At 41.0% G+C, this 23743-nt stretch overlaps 1 protein-coding gene across 1 annotated transcript; it reads left to right on the forward strand.

Moving 5' to 3' along the window:
• Nucleotides 1–895: 895 nt before the first annotated feature.
• LOC142172453 (uncharacterized) lies at nucleotides 896–1472 on the forward strand. Its single transcript, XM_075236070.1, has 2 exons — nucleotides 896–1327; nucleotides 1413–1472. Exons 1-2 carry the CDS (start codon nucleotides 896–898, stop codon nucleotides 1470–1472), a joined length of 492 nt encoding a protein of 163 aa, XP_075092171.1.
• The last annotated feature ends 22271 nt before the right edge of the window (nucleotides 1473–23743 follow it).

The raw sequence follows: 23743 nt of genomic DNA on the forward strand, positions 1-23743 counted from the left end.
TATGCAAAATATTTTTGATGATCTTCTCCACAAGAATGTCGAATTCTATGTTGACGACTTGGTGGTAAAATCAAGAGAGAAGGGCGACCACTTGAAAGACATAAGAATGGTGTTTGAGTTGCTTCGGAGGTACCAACTTAGGATGAATCCATTAAAATACGCATTTGGAGTTACTTCCGGGAATTTCCTTGGTTTCATTGTTTTACATCGAGGGATTGAAATTGATCAATCCAAAATAGATGCAATCTTGAAAATGCCTGAGCCTCAGAATATTCATGAATTGAAAAGTCTGCAAGGGAAGCTAGCATACATAAGGAGATTCATCTCAAACCTAGCTGGGCGATGCCAACCATTCAGTCGCCTTATGAAGAAAGGTGTCCCTTTCAAATGGGACCAAGTATGTAGCAATGCCTTTGAGAGCATTAAATCCTACTTGATGAAGCCTCTGGTTTTGGCAGCCCCTATACTTGGAAAGCCATTGATACTATACATTTCAGCACAAGAAAGCTCTGTTGGAGCACTACTGGCCCAAGAAAATAGTGAAGGGAAAGAAAACTCCCTTTACTACTTGATCAGGATGATGACACCAAATGAGCTGAATTATTCTCTAATTGAAAAGTTATGTTTGGCACTAGTCTTCTCAATCCAAAAGTTGAAACACTACTTTCAAGCTCATGTCATTCGTTTGGTTTCTAGAGCGAATCCCATCAAGTTCGTGATGTCAAAACCTGTCCTAAGTGATTGACTAGCAAGGTGGTACCTCCAGTTTCAACAATTTGAAATCGTGTACATACCTCAAAAGGCTATAAAAGGATAAGAGTTAGCGGATTTCTTGGCAGATTACCCTATACCTGATGATTGAGAGCTAACTGACGAACTACCTGATGAGGACGCCATGGTCATCGAAGTTCAGCCTCCATGGAAGATGTACTTTGATGGTGCTGCACATTGCGGAGGAGCTGGTGCTGGTATAGTATTTGTCACTTATCAAGGTGAAGTTATGCCCTACTCTTTTATGTTGACGCAACTCTTCTCTAACAACGTTGCTGAGTATCAAGCACTAATACTTGGGCTTGAAATGGCTGTCAAAATGAAGTGGTTGCAATTACAAGTCTTTGGTGACTCTCAGTTAATGGTCCATCAGTTTTTAGGTAGTTACAAGGTCAAGAAGCCTGAACTATTCCCATATCATGATTACGCTAAAAAGTTAATGGGGTGGCTCGATTATGTGACTATTCAGCATGTGCCAAGGAAAGAAAATAAGAATGCGGACGCTTTAGCTGCCCTAGCTTCATCTTTAACCCTTCCTGATCAAGCGCAAGTTACTGTCTGCCAAAAATGGGTAGTACCGCTGCCAAATGAGGCTGAAGGTGAAGAAAATGAACTCAAGCATCTTGTCGCTATTTTTGAAGTCGAGAAAGAAGAATGGAGACAACCCATTATCGACTACTTGTGCTATGGGATACTTCTAGAAAATCCGTGGATAATAACTGAAATTTGTCGTCGTGCACCTCGCTTCCTTTACTACAAAGATACTCTATACAGAAGAACATTTGAGGGAGTATTCTTGCAATGCTTAGGGGAAGATGAAACACTCCAAGCTTTGCAAGAAGCGCATTCTGGGGAATGTGGGTCACACTAGTCTGGACCAAAGCTCCATTTCCATATAAAAAGGATGGGATATTATTGGCCAACGATGGTAAAAGATTGCTTGGACTATACTCGAAGATGCAAGGCTTGTCAATTCCATGCAAATTTTATTCATCAACCTCCTGAAGTGTTGCACCCAACTATTGCATCCTGGCTATTTGACGCTTGGGGATTGGATGTTGTTGGACCACTACCAAAGTCCTCTAGTGCGCACCTATACATCTTGGCTGCAACTGACTACTTCTCAAAATGGGCTGAAGTTGTTGCTCTTAAGGATGTAAAGAAGGAAAATGTTGCAAGTTTCATATGAGTAAACATCATCTATCGCTTTGGAATTCCCCGTTACATAATAACGGATAATGGAAAGCTGTTCGACAATAGGTTGATGAACAAGATTTGTGAGCTCTTTGGCTTCAAGCAACGTAACTCTTCGATGTGCTGCCAATGGTCTAGCTGGGGCATTCAACAAGACACTATGCAACTTGTTAAAGAATGTCGTCTCAAATCCAAACGAGATTGGAATGACCGTATGGAAGAAGCTCTATGGGCATATAGGACGACTCACTGCACGCCAACATAAGTGACTCCTTAATCACTCGTTTATGGAGTCGAAGCCGTCTTGCCACTTGAGCGTCAAATACCTTTATTACGACTGGCTATTCAAGAAGGCATCACTGATGAAGAAAATGCTCGACTTCGATTAGCAGAGTTGGAGACTCTTGATGAGAAGTTGTTGGAAGTTCAACAGAGTCTTGAATGTTATCAAGCTCGATTGTCTCGTGCCTTCAATAAAAAAGTTCGCCCGAGATCCTTTCAAGTAGGAGATCAAGTCCTTGCCGTACGAATACCCATAATTACTTCTCATAAACCTGTAAGGAAGTTCACTTCAAAATGGGATGGGCCATATGTCATACAAGAAGCTTACTCAAGTGGGGCTTACAAGTTGGTTGATGCAGATGGCATGAGAATCGGCCCTATCAATGGCAAGTTTTTAAAGAAGTATTATCCTTGAAGTTGCAACGCTCCTTGATGCACGAGCCTAAACTGCATGTTGCTATACTCCTAACCCGCATGAGTCTAAACTGTGTACGGCCCCTATAAAAAAAAGAGTCTGCTAGGTTGAAAACTTCAAAAGAGGCGGTCTAAGCAAAAGTTAGGACATAAAAAAAATAAAAAAATATCACCCGGTCTGAACTACGGTATGACTTGATTCTCTTCACCGAGGTACGTAGGCAGCTTAGAGTTTCATTCTAAGTTCAGTCGCATAAGTTCAAGAGATACATGTTGCCCCAATTATTGTTCAAATGAAGTATGAATGAATGTAAAATCAAGTTGAAACGTCATCCTCATGTTGAACTTGGATCCCATTTGATCTAAAGGGGGCAAGCTACTATGGTAAAGGGTGTCTTCATTGAAATAATAACAATATTTGCATCTAAGTCCGGGGATTCGCTATGTCTTCATATTCGTATAACCTTCAAGTTTGTTCGTATTCATATCCGCTCACTGCCCTAAAAAAAGAAGGGTAAGAGTAACAATCGCAATCTTGAAAGAGAGCATGGATAAGTAAAAAAAAATTGCCTCTGACGTAAAAGAAAAAGGGGGGATGTCCGTGTCGAACTTTTCTAAAGGTTTTCATTGCGAACTTTTAAAGGTGTTTGTCTCGAACCTTTAAAGGCATTTGAAGTTTTAAAGGTTTCCGTTGCGAACTTTTAAAGGTGTTCGTCTCGAACTTTTAAAGGCATTTGGATTTTTAAAGGTTTTCGTTGTGAACTTTTAAAGGTGTTCATCTCGAACTTTTAAAGGCATTTGAATTTTTAAAGGTTTTCGTTGCGAACTTTTAAAGGTGTTTGTCTCGAAATTTTTAAAGGCATTCGGATTTTTAAAGGTTTTTGTTGCGAACTTTTAATGGTATTCGTCTCGAACTTTTAAAGGCATAAGGTTTCTGTTCCGAACTTTTACAAAGGCATATGTTTTGAACTTTTGAAGGTGCCCGTCTTGAACTTTTAAAGGTGCTCATGGAAAACTTAAAAGGGTCCCCACTGCCAACTTTTAAGGATTTCTACCATGAGCTTTTAAGGGTCTTTGCCACGAATCTTTAAACGTCTTCGTCATGAGCTTTTAAGAGTCTTCACCGCAAACTTTTATAGGTCTTCATCGCCTGCTTTTAAGGGCCTTCGCCATGAACTTTTAAAAGTATTCATTGCGTGCTTTTAAAGGTCTTCATCGCGAACTTTTAAAGGTCTTCATCGCGTGCTTTTAAGGGGTCTTCGCCATGAACTTTTAAAGGTCTTCATCGCGTGCTTTTAAATGTCTTCATCACCTGCTTTTAAGGGTCTGTGCCACGAATCTTTAAATGTCTTCATCGCCTGCTTTTAAGGGTCTTCGCCACGAACTTTTAAAAGTATTCATCGCGTGCTTTTAAAGGTCTTCACCACAAACTTTTAAAGGTCTTCATTGCATGCTTTTAAGTGTCTTCGCCATGAACTTTTAAAGGTTTTCATCGCGTGCTTTTAAAGGTCTTCATTGCATACTTTTAAGGGCCTTCACCATGAACTTTTAAAGGTCTTCAGTGCGAGCTTTTAGAGGTCTTCACAGTGAACTTTTAAAGATCTTGACCACGTGCTTTTAAGGATCTTCGCGCGAACTTTTATGAGTCTTCCCTGCAAATTTTAAAGGTATTCTTCACGAACTTTTACAGGTCTTCATTGCGAGCTTTTAAAGGTCTTCAATGTGAACTTTTAAAGATCTTGACCACGAGCTTTTAAGGATCTTGGCACGAACTTTTATGGGTTCATTGCTGCAAATTTTAAAGGTATTCACCGCAAACATTTAAAGGTCATGACCACGAGCTTTTAAGGATATTCGCATGAACTTTTATGGGTCTTCCCCGCAAATTTTAAAGGTATTCGTCGCGAACTTTTAAAGATATTCACTGCGAACTTGTAAAGGTTTTCACCGCGAACTTTTAAAGGTCTTCACTGTGAACTTTTAAAGATCTTGACCACAAGCTTTTAAGGATCTTCGAACGAACTTTTATGGCCTTCGTCTCGAACTTTTAAAGTACTTCGTAGTTTGACGATTTTACCTACAAAAAAAAAGAAGAAAAAAAGACAATAAAGGAAGAAAGGCACCAGAAAAGAAGAAGAAATTACCTTCGTGTTATTGCTTCCGAGTCCACAAAAATATATTCAAGTGGCTTGCAAATTATGCGAATTGATAGTCACAACCAAAGAGCATGCATCTATATATATAGATGCCGAGGATGGGTTGCAAGGACATATTAACGATGTGGGAGTCAGTAGTGCAATTTGTCTCCTAAAAGGATTAGTTAGTCATTGGCTACTTCAAGTTCAAGTGGGATTTGAAGACTATCAAACACTCCTTATTTGCTTGGTGATGTGCGGATAGCGGCATTCCTATATGAATATGTGACGACCCAAAGGGCCATCACCTATTTTTAATTGAATTCTGTGCCTATGAGGCCCTGGAAACCTCATTTAGAGTAGCCTCTATTCGCGTGCACAGTCCGGGCGCATAGCCGAAAAGTATAAATATGAAATTCTGTGAAAAATGTTAAGTCTTGACTTTAAAATGAGTTAATTTGACTTTGGTCAACCTTTTGGGTAAACGAACCCGGATTTGTGATTCGACAGTCTCGGAGGGTTCGCAGGAAAATATGGGACTTGGGCGTATTCCCGGAATCGAATTCCGAGGTCCCAAACCCGAGAAATAAATTTTTTAAGTGAAATTGTTTAAGGAAATTTAAAATGAAAACTGATTAGAAAGCAATGGTATCGGGCCCGTATTTTGGTTCCGGCGCCCGGTACAGGTCTTATATATGACTTGAGTCATTCCTATGAAATTTGGTTAAAACCGGACGTCGTTTGACGTGATCCGGACTTTAATTGAGAAATTTGATGTTTAAAAGAGTTTTGAGAAATTTTATTGATCTCAAGGTTTAATTCAATGCTCGTGATGTTGCTTTGGTAATTTGATTACATGAATATGTCCGTAGGATGTTTTTGAGGTTGTGTGTATACTTGGGTTGGAGTTTCGAGGGCTCGGGTGAGTTTCGAGTGTGTTCCGGGATGCCTTAGGCTTAGAAAGTCAGATGTTGCAGGTTTAGGAAGTTGCAGTCTCTAAACCCTCTAGTGCGGTCCACGAGAAATCGTGTGCGATCGTGGAGGGGCCAGCACGGCTGCGATCGCCTTTGTGCGGTCCGCAATGGAAGCTGTGCGGCTGCATTCGCCTATGTGCGGTCCGCACAGGGTGCTGAACTGCAGGTCTTCAGGGAGGCCTGTGCAGCCGTCCATTTGATGTGGTCCACATAGGGGGTCTGAGAGGGGTATAAATAAACAGGAATTTCAGTTATTTTTCACTTTTCAAAACCACAAAAAAACATAAGAGGCGATTTTTCAAATAACCTTTCTTCTCCAAAAACGTTGGTAAGTGATTTCTAACTCATTTTCTTCACTCCTTAACATCTTTTAACATGATTTCAACTTCAAATCAAAGATTTTCATAGGGAAAATTGGGTGTTTTGGGTATAACCTAGGTTTTTTCTAAAATGATTTCAAAAAAAATTATATATTTGGATTCATAGGGGAATGGGTAATTAGGTTTTGGTCCGAACCTCGGATTTCGACCACGTGGGCCCGGGGGTGTTTTTTGACTTTTGGGTAAAACCTTGGAAAACTCATTTTTCATGCATTGGGGTTGATTCATTTAGTACTTATTGATGTAGTTAAGTAACTTGTGATTAGATTCGAGCGGATTGATGGTGGAATCGAGGAGTAAAGCTATAATTGGGACTTGAGTGGTGTTCAAGACATCGAGGTAAGTGTTTGGTCTAACCCTAGCTTTAGGGATTAGGAGTTGAGTCATATTTGCTACTTGCTTCTTGTTGAGTACGACGTATAGGCATGGTGACGAGTATCTATACGTTGGTGTCCAGCATGACCGTGGGCCTTAAATTGAAAGTTGTTGTGTTCTTGAATGACACCTTGTATGCTTTAATTAATGATCTTCTATGATTGAGCATTTTCATTAATTGAACTGAGTACCAGCTAAGTGAGATTGGTTATAGCTGATTCTCCCTTGCCGGAATGACTATTTCAATATTGTTGTTCCCCTGCCGGGAAAATTATTACGTTGTAGGGGCAGAGTTCAGTCCCGAGTAGTAGCACCAATGGCGGAGCCTCAGGCTGGTTTTGAGGAGGAGGTTCCGGCCCCAGCAGTTCTGGTGGGCCCAGCTCAATTCCTAGAGGGGTTTTTGCTACCTCAATTCTTTAGGACGTTGTGGTCCGATTGGTGGGCCTCGTGGAGAGTGTCACCCGAGCAAGTTTGCTTCCTGTAGCACCAGCCACTTCTCAGGCTGGAGGAGGGGCTCAAACTCCTGCTACACGCACTCCGGAGTAGGTAGCTCCCCAGATTCAAACTCCAGTGGTTCAGCTAGTAGGAGCAGTTCAGTCGGGTGCCATAGCACAGACCGGCGATGGAGCGGCTATGTCCGCCGATGCTTTTTGGAGGCTGGATAAGTTCACCAAGCTCTTCACTACTACTTTCAGCAGTGCTTCTTTTGAGGATCCCCAGGATTTCCTATATAGCTGTCACGAGGTTCTCAGGAACAAGGGCATTGTTAAGACCAATGGGGTCGATTTTGCTACATTCCGCTTGTCTGGATCCTCCAAGACTTGGTGGAGGGATTATTGCTTAGCTAGGCTAGCCGGGTTGCCATCTTTGACTTGGGAGCAGTTTGCAGTATTGTTTCTGGAGAAGTTTCTCCCCGTCACCCAGAGAGAGGCCTATTGGAGGCAGTTTGAGCGCCTCCAGCAGGGTTCCATGATGGTCACCCAGTATGAGAACAGGTTCATCGACTTAGCTCGCCATGCTCTTGTCATACTTCCTACCGAGAGAGAGAGGGTGATGAGGTTTATCGAAGGTCTTATTCAGCCGATTCGTCTTTAGATGGCCAAGGAGGCCGGGAGTGAGATCACTTTTCAGGAGGCGGCCAATGTGGCCCGCAAAGTTGAGATGGTTTTGTCACTTGGAGGTGGTCATGAGTCGGATAAAAGGCCCCATTATTCAGGCAGATTCAGTGGTACCTCGTCTGGAGGTAGAGATTCATATGGTAGAAGCCATCCTCTTAGGCCCTTTCAGCCAGCTCTTCAGGTTTCTCACGGTGCTTCAGGTGGTCGTGGTCCTCCAATTCAGTATTCTGATCAACAGTCCTTTACTGCACCACCAGCACCTATCAGTGCACCACCGCTTTAGGGTTTTCAGGGTCATCAGCCCCAGCAGCCGAGAGCTTGTTTTACTTATGGCGACCCGAGGCACATTGCTAGGCATTGCCCTCGAGCTTCGAGTAGTTCTCTGCATCAGGGTTCTTGTGCTATGCTTCAGGCACCAAATGTTCCACAGACCGCCCAGCTAGCTAGAGGTGGGGGTAGAGGTGCTATAGGTGGAGGTAGAGGTCCTAGAGGTGGAGCACAGGCCGCTAGAGGTGGAGGCCGGCCAGCAGTAGGCCGTCCCAGAGAGGTAGTTCAGGGTGGTGGGGACCAACCCCGATGTTATGCCCTTCCAGCCAGGCCTGAGGCTGAGTCTTCAGATGCAGTGATCACAGGTACGGTTCTGGTTTGTGATAAAGATGCTTCAGTGTTATTTGATCCAGGATCTACATACTCGTACGTGCCATCTTATTTTGCACCGCATCTGGTCATGCCTAGTGATTCATTGAGTATTCCTATTTATGTGTCTACACCGGTGGGTGATTCTATTGTGGTAGATTGAGTCCATCGCTCTTGTGTAGTTGTGATTGGGGGTCTTGAGACTCGTGTGGATTTGTTGCTTCTAGACATGGTCAACCTCGATGTTATATTGGGGATGGACTGGTTATCACCTTACCATGCTATCTTGGACTGTCATGCCAAGACTATGACCTTAGCTTTGTCGGGTATGCTGATAATAGGCTAAATTGTTTAATATAGCCTATGTTTTAGCTCAACTTAAGGATGGTTTACTATTGTAAATGTTCAAATAATGCAAAAATTAGCTATAATCATGACTTTAATGTCTCACAGGAGTTCAATAAACAAATGAGGATTTATGATGGTAATCAAGTGAAAAATGGAGTAAAATGACGAAAAGTTGAGCAGCAACATCTTAACAAGAGAAAACCCCACTAGCGCGGGTCATGCACTGGTCATGCGCTCCCGCGCTAGTTCAATTGTTTTGGACAGAAAGAAACCCCACTAGCGCGGGTCATGCGCTAGTCATGCGCTCCCGCGCTAGTCCAGTCCGGGAAATAAATTATTTGGGGGCAAAATGGGAAATCTGAGGGGATCCACTCAACTTACATAAAGTAAAGCTCCATTATTGACATATAGATCAGATTTTGAGAGGAAGAAATAATTTTAGAGAGAGAAAGTGAAGGGTAGCTTCATCTTGGAGCTAAAAAAGGAGAAGAAGAACAACATCTTGGAGCAAGGATTCAAAGAGTTCTTCTAAACTTTCTTCTAATTGTTTGTTTATATTATGTTTAAAACTTTTATTGTTGATTTTTGTATGATTATGAGTAGCTAAAAACTCTAGTATTCTTGGGTCATGGATGTTAGATAATTATTTTGTTTGAAGCTTAGATTGAAGATATTGAAATTATCGTTATGGGTTGTTTATTTGATTCTGCTTTTAATTATTTTACTGCGTAGCTAATAGTGAAATATTATTTATGAATCTTGAGTTAAACTTGAAAAACGAAATTCTTGATTGCATATAGAATCAAATAGAGCAAGATCCGGATCCTGGGCATCGGGTGAAAGATTCGCAATTAAGATAGAACTATACTTAATTGCCTTGCTTGGTTGAAAAATAGGAGTTGTAAATGCATTTTTGCTAATATTAATACCATAGACATATAGGTAATAGTTTAACTTGAATAGATGCATAAGAACTCGAAAGATTCTTATGAATATTATTAACCCTATAATCAATAACCCGGATAATTCAATAAATCCATTTTAATCTAAAATAGTAGCATAATTTCTAGCAAGTCCATGACCCGAGAATATATTTATCCAACTTGTTATAAACATATTGTGAAATTGGTGTAGTAATTTTGTGTTGAATTATTGTGCAATTACTAAGTAAATTGTAAATTGGTTCTTTATATATTTTGTGATAATTTAGCTTGAATTGATAATTGTTTGAGTCTACATCAGTCGATAAGTTGATCACAATTCCTCGTGGGAACGATACTCTACTTACTACTATATTACTTGTCGATCGCGTACACTTGCGTGAGTGTTTTGGTCTCACCAAGTTTTTGGCACCGTCGCTGGGGAATTGAAATTAGCTACTTGACTGTTTTAAGATTTTATTAGCTGTTAATAAAAACCTAAATTTTCCATCTACTTTGTTTGTGTTGCGCAGGATCTTCTCTTGAATGCGGAGGAGTAGAAGCACAAACAACCTCTTCCCTTTTGATCCTGAAATTGAACGAACAATTCATAGAACAAGGAAGGAGTGGGAAGCTAGAAACAGGACAAAAAGAGAGTTGGACATTCAAGTTCAACCACAGCCAACAGTGATGGCAGGTAATCAAGAACGTGCGATGATAGAAGCAGCAAGGCCAAACCTTGCTAATATGACTCAGGCCATTGTGAAGCCTGAAATCACCAGTCACTTTGAGCTTAAACAGTACATGGTACAGCTGTACAGTCCACTGGGCAATATGTTGGTCTATCTCATGAAGACCCACAAAGGCACATTCAAAATTTTTTGGAAATAACAGATACTTACAATTATCCAAATGTTTCCAAGGATTATGTCAGGCTGACCTTATTTCCCTTTTCATTATTGGGGGATGCTAGAGAATGGTTGCAAAAAGAGCCAGCTAATTCAATCCACAATTGGGATGATTTAGCAAAGAAATTCCTAATCAAGTTTTTCCCCACCAAAAAGACAAAGTTTTTGTGGAGTCAGATTCTTGGGTTTCAACAACGGGATGGTGAAACTCTTCGCCAAGCTTGGGAAAGATACAAGAAACTACTTCGAGATTGTCCTCATCATTGTCAAACTGATGAAGTATTGGGCCATACTTTTGTTGATGGATTAGACGAAACTTCCAAAATAAATCTTGATTCAGCTTGTGGAGGTAGTTGTATGGAAAAACCATACAGTGAAATACAACTTCTGCTGAATAACTTTACTGCTAATGATCATAATTGGCAAGGTGAAGGAGAACCAAGGAGAGCAATGAAACAGAAAGCAGGGTTACTTGAACTGGATGATATTTCCGCCATGAGAGCAGATTTAGCAAAATTGGCAAATCAAATGACCAGAATGACAATGGGACCATCACAACCAATGCAGCAGGTTCAACAAATGTCAGTTTGTTGTGAAATGTGTGGCGATAATCACACAAGTGACATGTGCCCAACGAATCCTGAATCTATTTATTATGTGGGGCAACAAAGCAGAGGTCCGATGAATCAACAAGCCCAATATGGGAACACTTACAACTCAAATTGGAGGAATCATCCTAATTTCTCTTGGGGTGGGAATCAACCCAATTAAAATCAATTTAGACCCCAAGGAAATTTTAATCAACCTCAAAGGCCGCCACAGCAAGCAGAAGAAAGTAAAAATGATTTGTTGAAAAAATTGTTGCAAGACAACCAACAACTCAGAACGGACTTTAGAAATCTTGAAAGACAATTGGGACAACTAGCTGCAAATCAAAATACTAGGCCTGCAGGTGCTCTTCCAAGTGATACAGAGAAAAATTTGCAAGTTAGAGCAATTACACTTAGAACTGGAAGGGAATTAGAAGAAGTTCCAAAGAAGAGAAAAGACAAGCCTGTACCTGAGGGTGAATTGATTCCCAAAGCAACACAGGAAGTAAGGAAAGATGATACAATTTTAGCACTTGTGAATGTTCCAAGGCCACCACCACCTTTTCCACAAAGATTGCAGAAAAAGAATGACGATCGCATGTTCAACAAATTTCTCTCTATGTTGAGTCAGATTTAATTGAATATTCCGTTGGTAGATGCGATTCGTGATATTCCAAAATATTCCAAATACATAAAAGACATTGTGGCTAACAAGAGGAGACTAACTGAATTTGAAACAGTTGCACTTACTGAAGAGTGCACTTCAAGGGTCCAAAATAAGCTTCCTCAAAAGCTTAAGGACCCTGGCAGCTTTACTATCCCTGTGAGAATAGGCAATGTTGATGTAGGCCATGCACTTTGTGATTTGGGAGCAAGCATAAATTTGATGCCATTGTCTTTGTACAAACAATTGGGTTTGGGAGCTCCAAAACCCACCACAGTGATGTTGCAACTAGCAGACAGGTCCATAGCTTACCCGGAAGGGGTGATAGAAGATGTGCTACTGAAAATTGGGAAATTTATTTTCCCGACTGATTTCATTATCTTGGATTTTCAGGCCGATGAAAAAGTTCCTATTATATTGGGAAGACCTCTCTTGTCTACAGGTGATGCTATAATTAAAGTAAGAGAAAGAAAAATGATCATGAGAGTTGACAACGAGGAAGCTGTTTTTAATGTATATAAAGCAATTCAACTTCCTCGGCAGTATGAAGAATTGTCTATGATATCTGCCAAGGAGATTGATGAACAACTTATCACCCCAAGTGTATATTTGCAGGATTCTTTAGAAAACAATTGTGTTGTTCGAAAGTTTGGAGATTAATGATGAGGTTGAGGAGATGAAACATACTTTGAATGCAACATGTGAATATATAAAAGGTTTTAATCCCTTTGAACCTTTGAACATGCCAGATGGTCCTCCTCTGAAGCCCTCAGTTGAAGAAGCTCCCAAATTGGAATTAAAGCCTTTACCTTCTCACCTTCATTATGCTTATTTGGGTAGTTCTGAAATGTTACCTGTTATTATTTCTGCTGACTTGTCTGAATTGCAGGAGGAGAAATTGTTAAGAGTACTACGTGAGCATAAAAGAGCAATTGGGTGGACAATGTCTGACAAAAGAGGTATTAGTCCAGCTTTTTGCATGCATAAAATTCTCATGGAGGAAGGGCACAAGCCAAGCATAGAACAACAACGTCGCCTAAATATGAACATGAAAGAGGTGGTAAGAAAAGAAGTGATTAAATGGCTTGATACAGGTATTGTATTTCCAATATCTGATAGAAAATGGGTAAGTCCAGTCCAATGTGTTCCAAAGAAAGGAGGAATGACCGTAGTGACAAATGAAAATAATGATTTGATTCCCATTAGAACTGTTACTAGGTGGAGGATTTGCATAGATTATAGAAAATTGAATAATGCCACCCGAAAAGACCATTTTCCCCTTCCCTTTATTGACCAAATGCTTGATAGATTAGCCAGGCAGGAATACTATTGTTTTTTGGATGGCTACTCGGGATATAATCAAATTGTTATAGCCCCAGAAGACCAAGAAAAGACCACATTTACATGTTCGTATGGGATATATGCATTTAAAAGAATGTCATTTGGTCTTTGCAATGCACCTGCGACTTTTCAAAGGTGTATGATGGCTATTTTTACTGATATGATTGAAAGATTTGTGGAAGTATTTATGGATGATTTTTCTGTATTTGGATGTTTTTTTGATGAATGTTTAATGAATCTTGATAAGGTCTTTGCTAGGTGTGAAGAAACAAATTTGGTGCTAAATTGGGAAAAATGCCATTTCATGGTACGAGAAGGCATAGTCTTAGGGCATAAAGTGTCCAAGAATGGATTGCAGGTGGATAAAGCAAAGGTGGAAGCAATTGAAAAATTACTTCCACCAACATCAGTTAGAGGCATTCGCAGTTTCTTAGGCCATGCGGGTTTTTACCGTCGTTTCATCAAGGATTTTTCAAAAATCTCATCTCCTTTGTGTAGGCTTCTTAAGAAAGATACATCTTTCAAGTTTGATGATGCTTGTGTGAAAGCATTTGATGAGCTGAAACAAAGATTAGTTACTGCACCGATTAACATTTCTCCAGATTGGAAACTTCCATTTGAATTGATGTGTGATGCAAGTGATATAGCCATTGGAGCTGTTTTGGGGCAGCGGAAAGAGAAAATATTTTGTTCCATTCACTATGCGAGTAGAACTCTTAATCCATCTCAAATGAATTACACTGTTACTGAAAAAGAGTTGCTCGCAGTAGTATGGGCATTTGATAAGTTTAGATCCTATCTAGTGGGGACAAAAGTCATAGTTTACACAGATTACTCAGCTATAAGGTATTTATTTGCAAAGAAAGATGCTAAGCCAAGGTTAATTCAATGGGTTCTTCTTTTGCAGGAATTTGATTTGGAGATTCGAGATCGAAAGGGAACAGAGAATCAGGTTGCAGATCATCTATCCAGGCTGGAAAATAGAGGCCATGTCACTGAAGGAGAATCAATCAAAGAAACATTCCCTGACGAACATTTGTTGGCCATCACTTCGGATGAAACCCCGTGGTATGTTGATTATGTGAATTTCATTGCAAGTGGGGTGACTCCACTAGAATTCACAGCTGACCATAGAAGAAGGTTCTTACATGATGTGAGATTCTACATGTGGGACAAGCCTTTTCTATACAAGCAATGCGCAGATCAATTGGTAAGAAGGTGTGTCCCTGAGGAGGAGATGAATGCAATATTGCATGACTGTCATTCTTCTCTTTATGGAGGTCATCATGGTGGAGACAGAACTGCACAAAAGGTTTTGCAATCAGGTTTTTACTGGCCAAAATTATTTAAAGATGCACATGCTTTTGTTAAAAATTGTGACAGGTGCCAAAGAACCGGAACGATCACGAAGAAGCACGAGATGCCTTTACAAAATATTTTGGCAGTAGAACTCTTTGATGTCTGGGGAATAGATTTCATGGGACCATTTCCATATTCTAATGGGCACAGATATATTTTGGTTGCAGTGGATTATTTGTCTAAGTGGGTTGAGGCCATTGCTCTTACTACTAATGATGCGAAGGTAGCGGTAAGTTTTGTGAAGAAACACATTTTCACACGCTTTGGAACTCCAAGGGTGTTGATAAGTGATGGAGGAACACACTTTTGCAACAAATTGTTGAAAAATGTTCTAGCAAAATATGGTGTAAGACACAAGGTTGCTACTGCATATCACCCTCAAACGAGTGGTCAAGTTGAAGTGTCAAACAGGGAGGTAAAACAGATTTTGGAGAAAACTGTGAGCGCAAATAGGAAAGATTGGTCCGGTAAGTTAGAAGATGCATTGTGGGCTTACCGAACTGCATACAAGACTCCAATAGGTACTTCTCCATACAGGTTGGTTTATGGAAAAGCATGTCATTTTCCTGTTGAGATAGAACATAAAGCTTATTGGGCAATCAAAAAGCTAAATATGAATATGGACTTAGCTGGAGAAAAAAGACTGCTACAACTCAATGAACTTGATGAGTTTCGGTTGCATGCTTATGAAAATGCCAAGTTATATAAAGAAAAGACCAAGAAGTGGCACGACAAACACATCCAACATCGTGAGTTTGAGCCGGGTCAAGAAGTTCTCTTGTTCAACTCAAGGCTAAAGCTTTTTCCTGGAAAGCTTAAGTCCCGTTGGGCAGGCCCTTTTGTTGTAGTAAGTGTAACTCCTCATGGAACAGTTGAATTGCGAAATTAATTCAACAGGCACGTTCTTCGTAAATGGGCAACGAATTAAACACTATTGGGGTGGTGACATTCAACGTCACAAAACCTCAATAGATTTAATTGACATATAATGCAATATGGCATCGTGCCGCGACATTAAATCAGGCGCTGTGTGGGAGGCAACCCACAAATGTATTGTAAATATAGTTAGTAAATGAGAATTTATAATTTGGCCTTCTTGAGATTGATGAAAAAAAAAAGAAACGTTTAGTGATTAGCGCGGGTGCGCATGACTAGCGCATAGCCCGCGCTAATCAGGTTTCCATCTGCCTGACCTTCAGTGATTAGCGCGGGAGCGCATGACTAGCGCATAGCCCGCGCTAATCAGGTTTTAGACTGCCTCATGACAAATGGACTAGCGCGGGAGCGCATGACTAGCGCATAGCCCGCGCTAGTCACAGGTAACTCCGTTTTAAAATTCCTTTTTACTTCTTTAACTTAATAGTACCCCCCATTCTTCTTCTTCCAAACTCTCCTAACAAACCCTAACCTTTTTCTTCTTCTTCTTCTTCATCAAATCTCCCCACCTCTTTATTCACCCCATACCCCATCTCTTCTAAGGAATGTCTTCTTCATCTTCTTCTTATTAGTTAATTTTTTTTTATTTTTCAGATTAATTTCGTTTTTATGATGAACATAGTTTTAATTTTCTATTTTTTTGTTCGATTTTCAATTTCTTTACATATATTTAGTATAATGTCTTCAATTTTTTCCTTGTTTAGTTTTATTATGTAACATTATTATGTGGTTGTCAAGATTGTATATTTTTAGGATAGTTTCTTAAATTTTTTCTTATTTAACATTAGAATGTAGCATTTATAGAAGATTTAAACATATATTTGATGTTTGGTTGGGTTGAGGAAGTGAAAAATTAGGAGTATGGTGGTGTAAAGTAGTGATTGGGTTGGTTGATGGTGAATACATTGTGACATAGGGTTGGAAAAAGCTTCAAACTCAACATGCTCACAATGTGTTTGAAAAAATGCCTCTTTGGAGGAAGTGATGTAACCAACTATGTGGTGAAGTCTAAGTAGCCCGGTTTGGTTACCCAAGTGAATAGGGATAACTCTAAACTGCTTGCAGGTACCATGGCCCCTCGTAAACGCCCAGCATCAAGTTCCTCATCTAAACGCCCAGCTACAACAAATGTTGGTGGACGGCCCAGAAAATCAGTTGATACTAGGCCATTCAACAGTCAAAAGTTTGTGTCAGCCAAGGCACAGGACAGATTTAACAAAAAGGAGGAGAAAATAATAGTGCCTGAACAAGCAATGGATGCAAATACTTTGGCTATTAATTGTCCAAACATAGCAAACGAGTTAAGGAGGTGTGGGCTTGACATATTCTTCGAGGAGCCAATCACGGCGAATGTAATGCTAGTGGGGGAATATTATGCCAACCTTCCGGAACATGATAACTACAATGTTATAGTCCGAAAGCGACAAGTCAATGCATCTATAGAAACAATTCGGGATGTGTCCAGGCTACCCCCAGTGGAGGAAGATTACATAGATATGTTCCAGGCATATAACAGCAAGCTAATACCATGGTCCACGTTCACCGACATAATTTGTCGCCCAGATGCAGATATCCAATGGTATAAATATGGGAACAAGTTCCATGCTAATGCCTTGAAGTTCGAGGCCAAATGTTGGTTGTACTTCATCAACAGCCGTCTCTTGCCTTCCAAGAATTTGACTGAAGTAAACATCCCTCGAGCTTGCTTAATATGGTGTTTCATGAATAGGGCATGGTTTGATGTACCATTGTTGATACATAAAGAAATGTTCCAGAGGGTTAGAATTCAACGCTACGGGTTGTATTACCCATCTCTTGTCACCCTACTGTGCCTTCGAGCTAATGTACCAAACAATCTTGATGCAGATAGACGACTAGCTAAAGTCAATCCTTTCACGGCAAAAATGGTCACCACAGGTAAGGAAGTTGTACATCCAGCTGAATTGGTTGCTGTTAATTCTGATGACAGTGATGATGAGGAAGGAGAGGAGCAACAACAAGGAGCTGACGATGTGGAGATGGGAGAAGATGCACAACCTGCACAACCACAAACTTTTGATGCAGCAGGACCGTCTAGGGCTGGTCGGGGACAAAGGATAGACCGCATGGAGCAGGAAATCACTGAAATTAAAACATTAGTGATAGTTCTGGGGAGACGTGTTGATGAAATACAAGTTTAGCAGAAGAAAACGGAAAGCCGGCTCTTGGGTTGGCTTCGTGCAATTGGTCGGGCATGCAATGTGGATTCAGGTTCTGTCTCCGACCAGGAGTGACTCCTCGGGGAAGTATCTTTGCTTCATCTCTTGTTTATAATGAAAGACATGGGAACATGTCTCGCTTTAAGTGTGGGGTGGAGGATTCCCTTAAACATATGTTTAACTGTTCTTAAATGTTTTGGATGGTAGTAATTATTATGGATTTTTAGGTTGTTTAAATTGTTTTGGATTGTTGGAATGTTTTGGTGGTGTGGTACAATATATAATGTTTTGGGATTGCGTGACTATTTCACTTTTGGTTTTAAATGTTTTGGTGATTTAGTATTGTTGGAGTAATTGTTGTCTGTTCTTAAACATTTTTAGTAGATATTTTTTTTAGTAGTTATATTGGCTCGGCCCGATGACGGATTCTTTTAGATAGGAGTTCTTGAGGGACTAAGCCCATAGAAAACAACAAAAAGATTTTTGTTTTTATTTTTTGTATTTTTAGGTACTATACTTAATTGCCTTGCTTGGTTGAAAAATAGGAGTTGTAAATGCATTTTTGCTAATATTAATACCATAGACATATAGGTATTAGTTTAACTTGAATAGATGCATAAGAACTCGAAAGATTCTTATGAATATTATTAACCCTATAATCAATAACCCGGATAATTCAATAAATCCATTTTAAGCTAAAATAGTAGCATAATTTCTAGCAAGTCCATGACCCGGGAATATATTTATCCAACTTGTTATAAACATATTGTGAAATTGGTGCAGTAATTTTTTGTTGAATTATTGTGCAATTACTAAGTAAATTGTAAATTGGTTCTTTATATATTTTGTGATAATTTAGCTTGAATTGATAATTGTTTGAGTCTACATCAGTCGATAAGTTGATCACAATTCCTCGTGGGAACGATACTCTACTTACTACTATATTACTTGTCAATCGCGTACACTTGCGTGAGTGTTTTGGTCGCAACATATGCCTCGTTTAGAGTGGAGGAGAACTCCTGGTCATTCTACCCGTAGCGTTATCTCTTATGTGAAGGCTCGGCGTATGGTCGAGAAGGGTTGTTTGGCCTATTTGGCTTACGTTCGTGATTCCAGCGCTGAGGTTCCTTCTATTGATTTTGTGTCTGTGGTTCATGAGTGTCCTGAGGTATTCCCTTCAGACCTGCTGGGTATGCCGCCCAATAGGGATATTGACTTTTGCATTGATTTGGCTCCAGACACTCAGCCCATTTCTATTCCGCTGTATCGCATGGCCCTGCTAGAGTTGAAAGAGTTGAAGAAGTAGTTGTAGGACTTGCTTGAGAAGGGTTTCATTAGACCTAGTGTGTCGCCTTGGGGTGCGTCGGTTTTGTTTGTTAAGAAAAAGGATGGTTCGATGAGAATGTGCATTGATTAACGACAGTTGAACAAGGTCACCATCAAGAATAAGTATCCACTGCTGAGGATTGACGATTTGTTTGATCAGTTTCAGGGTGCCAAGGTATTTTCAAAGATCGAATTGAGATCTGTCTACCATCAGTTAAGGATTAGGGCATCCAATGTCTCTAAGACAGCTTTCGACACTCGGTACAGGTATTATGAGTTCTTGGTCATGTCATTTGGGTTGACAAAAATGCCCCAACAGCTTTTATAGATTTGATGAACCGAGTGTTCAGGCCTTATTTGGACTCGTTCGTGATAGTTTTCATTGATGATATTTTGATATGTTCCCGCAGCCAGGAGGAGCACAAGTAGCATCTCAGAGTGGTTCTTCAGACACTGAAGGATAGTCAGTTATATGCTAAGTTCTCGAAGTGTGAGTTCTGGTTGAGTTCAGTTGCATTTCTGGGTCATGTTGTATCAGTAGAGGGTATTCAGGTTGATCCAAAGAAGATTGAGGCAGTCAAGAACTAGCCTAGACCAGCATCAGCTACAGAGATTCGGAGTTTCTTGGGATTGGCAGGCTACTATCGTCGGTTTGTAGAGGGATTCTCATTTGTTGCAGCCCCGATGACCAGGTTGACCCAGAAGGGTGCCCATTTCAAATGGTCGGACGAGTGTGAGGCGAGCTTTCAGAAGCTTAAGACAACTCTAACTACCGCACCGGTGTTGGTTTTGCCCACAGGTTCAGGGCCTTACATAGTTTATTGCGATGTTTCCCGTATTGGGCTTGGTGCAGTGTTGATGCAGGATGACAAGGTCATTGCCTATGCTTCGAGTCAGTTGAAGATTCATGAGAAGAACTATCCGGTTCATGATTTAGAGTTGGCAGCCATTGTTCACGCATTGAAAATTTGGAGGCATTATCTGTATGGCGTGGTATGTGAGGTGTTCCCTGATCACAAGAGTCTTCAGTATTTGTTCAAGCAAAAGGAGTTTAATTTGAGGCAGAGGAGATGGTTGGAGTTGTTGAAGGATTATGATATCACTATCTTATATCACCCGGGAAAGGCAAATGTGGTGGTCGATGCTCTGAGTTTTGTGAGATTGGATATCTCTGAGTCTAGCCGAGTATTAGTTTGCACGGTCGCTTGATCTTCATTATTGGAGCATATCCGTGATCGATAGTTTGATGATCCTCATCTGTGTGTCCTTAGAGATACGGTGCAGCATGGAGGTGCCAAGCAGTTTACCTTAGGTGATGATGGAGTTTTGAGATTGCAGGGGCGCGTTTGTGTGCCTAATGTGGATGGGCTTCGAGAGTTGATTTTAGATGAAGCCCATAGTTCCCGGTACTCTATTCATCCAGGCGCCGCGAAGATGTATCAGGATTTGCGGCAGCATTATTGGTGGCGTAGAATGAAGAAAGATATTGTTGCATATGTGGCTTGATGTTTGAATTGTCAGTAGGTTAAGTATAAGCATCAGAGGTCTGGTGGATTGTTTCAGAGGATTGAGCTTCCCGAGTGGAAGTGGGAGCGGATCACTATGGACTTCGTTACTGGACTTCCGCTGACTCGGAAGAAGTTCGATGCAGTTTGAGTCATTGTTGATAGGCTGACCAAGTTAGCGCATTTCATTCCTGTGGCAGTCTCCTATTCATCCGAGAGGTTAGCTGAGATCTATATCCGAGAGATTGTTCATCTTCATGGCGTGCCTGTAACTATCATTTCGGACCGAGGTATGCAGTTTACCTCACGTTTCTGGAGAGCAGTTCAGCGAGAGTTGGGCACTCAGATTAAGTTGAGTACAGAATTTCATCCTCAGACGGACAGGCAGTCCGAGCAGACTATTCAGATTTTGGAAGATATGCTTCGAGCCTGTGTCATTGACTTTGGAGGCTCGTGGGATCAGTTTTTGCCTTTAGCAGAGTTTGCCTACAACAACAGCTACCAGTCAAGTATCCAGATGGCTCCTTATGAGGCTTTATATGGTAGGTGGTATCGATCTCCGATTGGATGGTTTGAGCCGGGGGAGGCTCGGTTGTTGGGTACGAATCTAGTTGAGGAGGCCTTGGACAAGGTCAGATCATTCAGGAGAGGCTTCGTATGGCTCAATCTAGGCAGAAGAGTTATGCAGACCGCAAAGTTCGAGATGTGGCTTTTATGGTTGGTGAGCGGGTATTGCTCCGAGTGTCGCCTATGAAGGGCGTGATGAGATTCAGGAAGAAGGGCAAGCTTAGCCCTAGGTTCATTGGTCCATTTGAGATTCTTTATCGAGTGGGAGAGGTGGCTTATAGACTTGCATTGCCGCCTAGCTTATCAGTCATGCATCCAATATTTCATGTGTCCATGCTTCAGAAGCATCACGGCGATCCATCCCACGTGTTAGATTTCAGTACTGTCCGATTGGACAAGGACTTATCTTATGAGGAGGAGCCGGTGGCTATTCTAGACCGGCAGGTCCATCAGTTGAGATCGAAGAGTTTTCCTTCGGTTCGTGTTCAGTGGAGAGGTCAGCCTCCTAAGACGTCGACCTGGGAGTCCGAGTCCGACATGCATAGCCGTTATCCTCATATTTTCCCTGACTCAGGTACTTCCTTTTTCTGTCCGTTCGAGGATGAACAGTTGTTTTAGAGGTGGAGAATGTGACAACCCAAAGGGCCATCACCTATTTTTAATTGAATTTTGTGCCTCCGAGGCCCTGGAAACCTCATTTAGAGTAGCCTCGATTTGCGTGCGCAATCCGAGCACGTAGCCAGAAAGCTTAAATATGAAATTCTGTGAAAATTTTAAGTATTGACTTTAAAATGAGTTAATTTGACTTTGGTCAACCTTTTGGGTAAACGAACACGGATTTGTGATTTGACGGTTCTGGAGGGTCCGCGGTAAAATATGGGACTTGGGCGTATGCCCGGAATCGAATTCCGAGGTCCCAAGCCCGAGAAATGAATTTTTTAAGTGAAATTAATTTTTTTTGAAATTGTTTAAGGAAATTTGAAATGAAAACTGATTAGAAAGCAATGGTATCGGGCCCGTATTTTGGTTCCGGCACGCGGTATAGGTCTTATATATGACTTGAGCCATTCCTGTGAAATTTTGTTAAAATCGGACGTCGTTTGACGTGATCCGGACTTTAATTGAGAAATTTGATGTTTAAAAGAGTTTTGAGAAATTTTATTGATCTCGAGGTTTAATTCGATGCTCGTGATGTTGTTTTGGTAATTTGATTACACGAATATGTCCGTAGGATGTTTGAGGTTATGTGTATACTTGGGTTGGAGTTTCGAGGGCTCGGGGTGAGTTTCGAGTGGGTTCTAGGATGCCTTAGGCTTAGAAAGTCAGATGTTGCAGGTTCAGGAAGTTGCAGTCTCTGAACCCTATAGTGCGGTCCGCGAGAAATCGCGTGCGACCGCGGAGGGGCCAGCGCGGCCACGATCGCCTTTGTGTGGTCCGCGGTGGAGGCTGTGCGGCCGCAGTTGCCTTTGTGCCGTCCGCACGGGGTGCTGAACTGCAGGTCTTCAGGGAGGCCTGTGCGGCCACGGTCTATTTGATGTGGTTTACACAGGGGGTCTGAGAGGGGTATAAATAAACGGGAATTTTAGTTATTTTTCACTTTTTAAAACCCCAAAAAAAACATAAGAGGATATTTTTCAAACAACCTTTCTTCTCCAAAAACGTTGGTAAGTGATTTCTATCTCATTTTCTTCACTCCTTAACATCTTTTAACATGATTTCAACTTCAAATCAAAGATTTTCATGGGGAAAATTGGGTGTTTTGGGTAGAACCTAGGTTTTTTCTAAAATTGGGGATTTGGACCTCAATTTGAGGTTCTCTTTCAAAACAAATTATATATTTGGATTCGTGGGGGAATAGGTAATCGGGTTTTGGTCCGAACCTCGGGTTTCGACCATGTGGGCCTGGGGTGATTTTTGACTTTTGGGTAAAACCTTGGAAAACACTTTTTTCATGCATTGGGGTTGATTCATTTGGTACTTATTGATGTAATTAAGTAACTTGTGATTAGATTCGAGCGGATTGGTGTCAGAATCAAGGAGTAAAGCTATAATTGAGACTTGAGTGGTGTTCAAGGCATCGAGGTAAGTGTTTGGTCTAACCCTAGCTTTAGGGATTAGGAATTAAGTCATATTTGCTACTTGCTTCTTGTTGAGTACGACGTATAGGCATGGTGACGAGTATCTATACGTTGGTGTCAAGCATGACCATGGGTCTTAAATTGAAAGTTGTTGTGTTCTTGAATGACACCTTGTATGCTTTAATTAATGATCTTCTATGATTGAGCATTTTCATTAATTGAACTGAGTACCAGCTAAGTGAGATTGGTTATAGCTGATTCTCCCTTGCCGGAATGACTATTTCAATATTGTTGTTCCCCTGCCGGGAAAATTATTACGTTGTTGTGTTCCCTTGCCGGAAAGTTATTATATTGATTATTTTCTCTTGCCGGGGTTCCTTGAAATTGTGAGATATTATGAAATGGGAGCGGGTGGTACGCCTACCACAAGATATAATGAAATGGGAGTGGGTGGTACGCCTACCACAAGATATAATGAAATGGGAGCGGGTGGTACGCCTACCACAAGATATAATGAAATGGGAGCGGGTGGTACGCCTACCACAAGATAATGAAATGGGAGCGGGTGGTATGCCTACCACAAGATATTATGAAATAGGAGCAGGTGGTACGCCTACCAAAAGATATGATAAAATGGGAGCGGGTGGTACGCCTACCACAAGATATTATGAAATGGGAGCGGGTGGTACGCCTACCACAAGATATTATGAAATGGGATCTGGTG

This window comes from Nicotiana tabacum, chromosome 18 (genome assembly GCF_000715075.1).
Source record: "Nicotiana tabacum cultivar K326 chromosome 18, ASM71507v2, whole genome shotgun sequence".
Lineage (NCBI taxonomy): Eukaryota > Viridiplantae > Streptophyta > Magnoliopsida > Solanales > Solanaceae > Nicotiana > Nicotiana tabacum.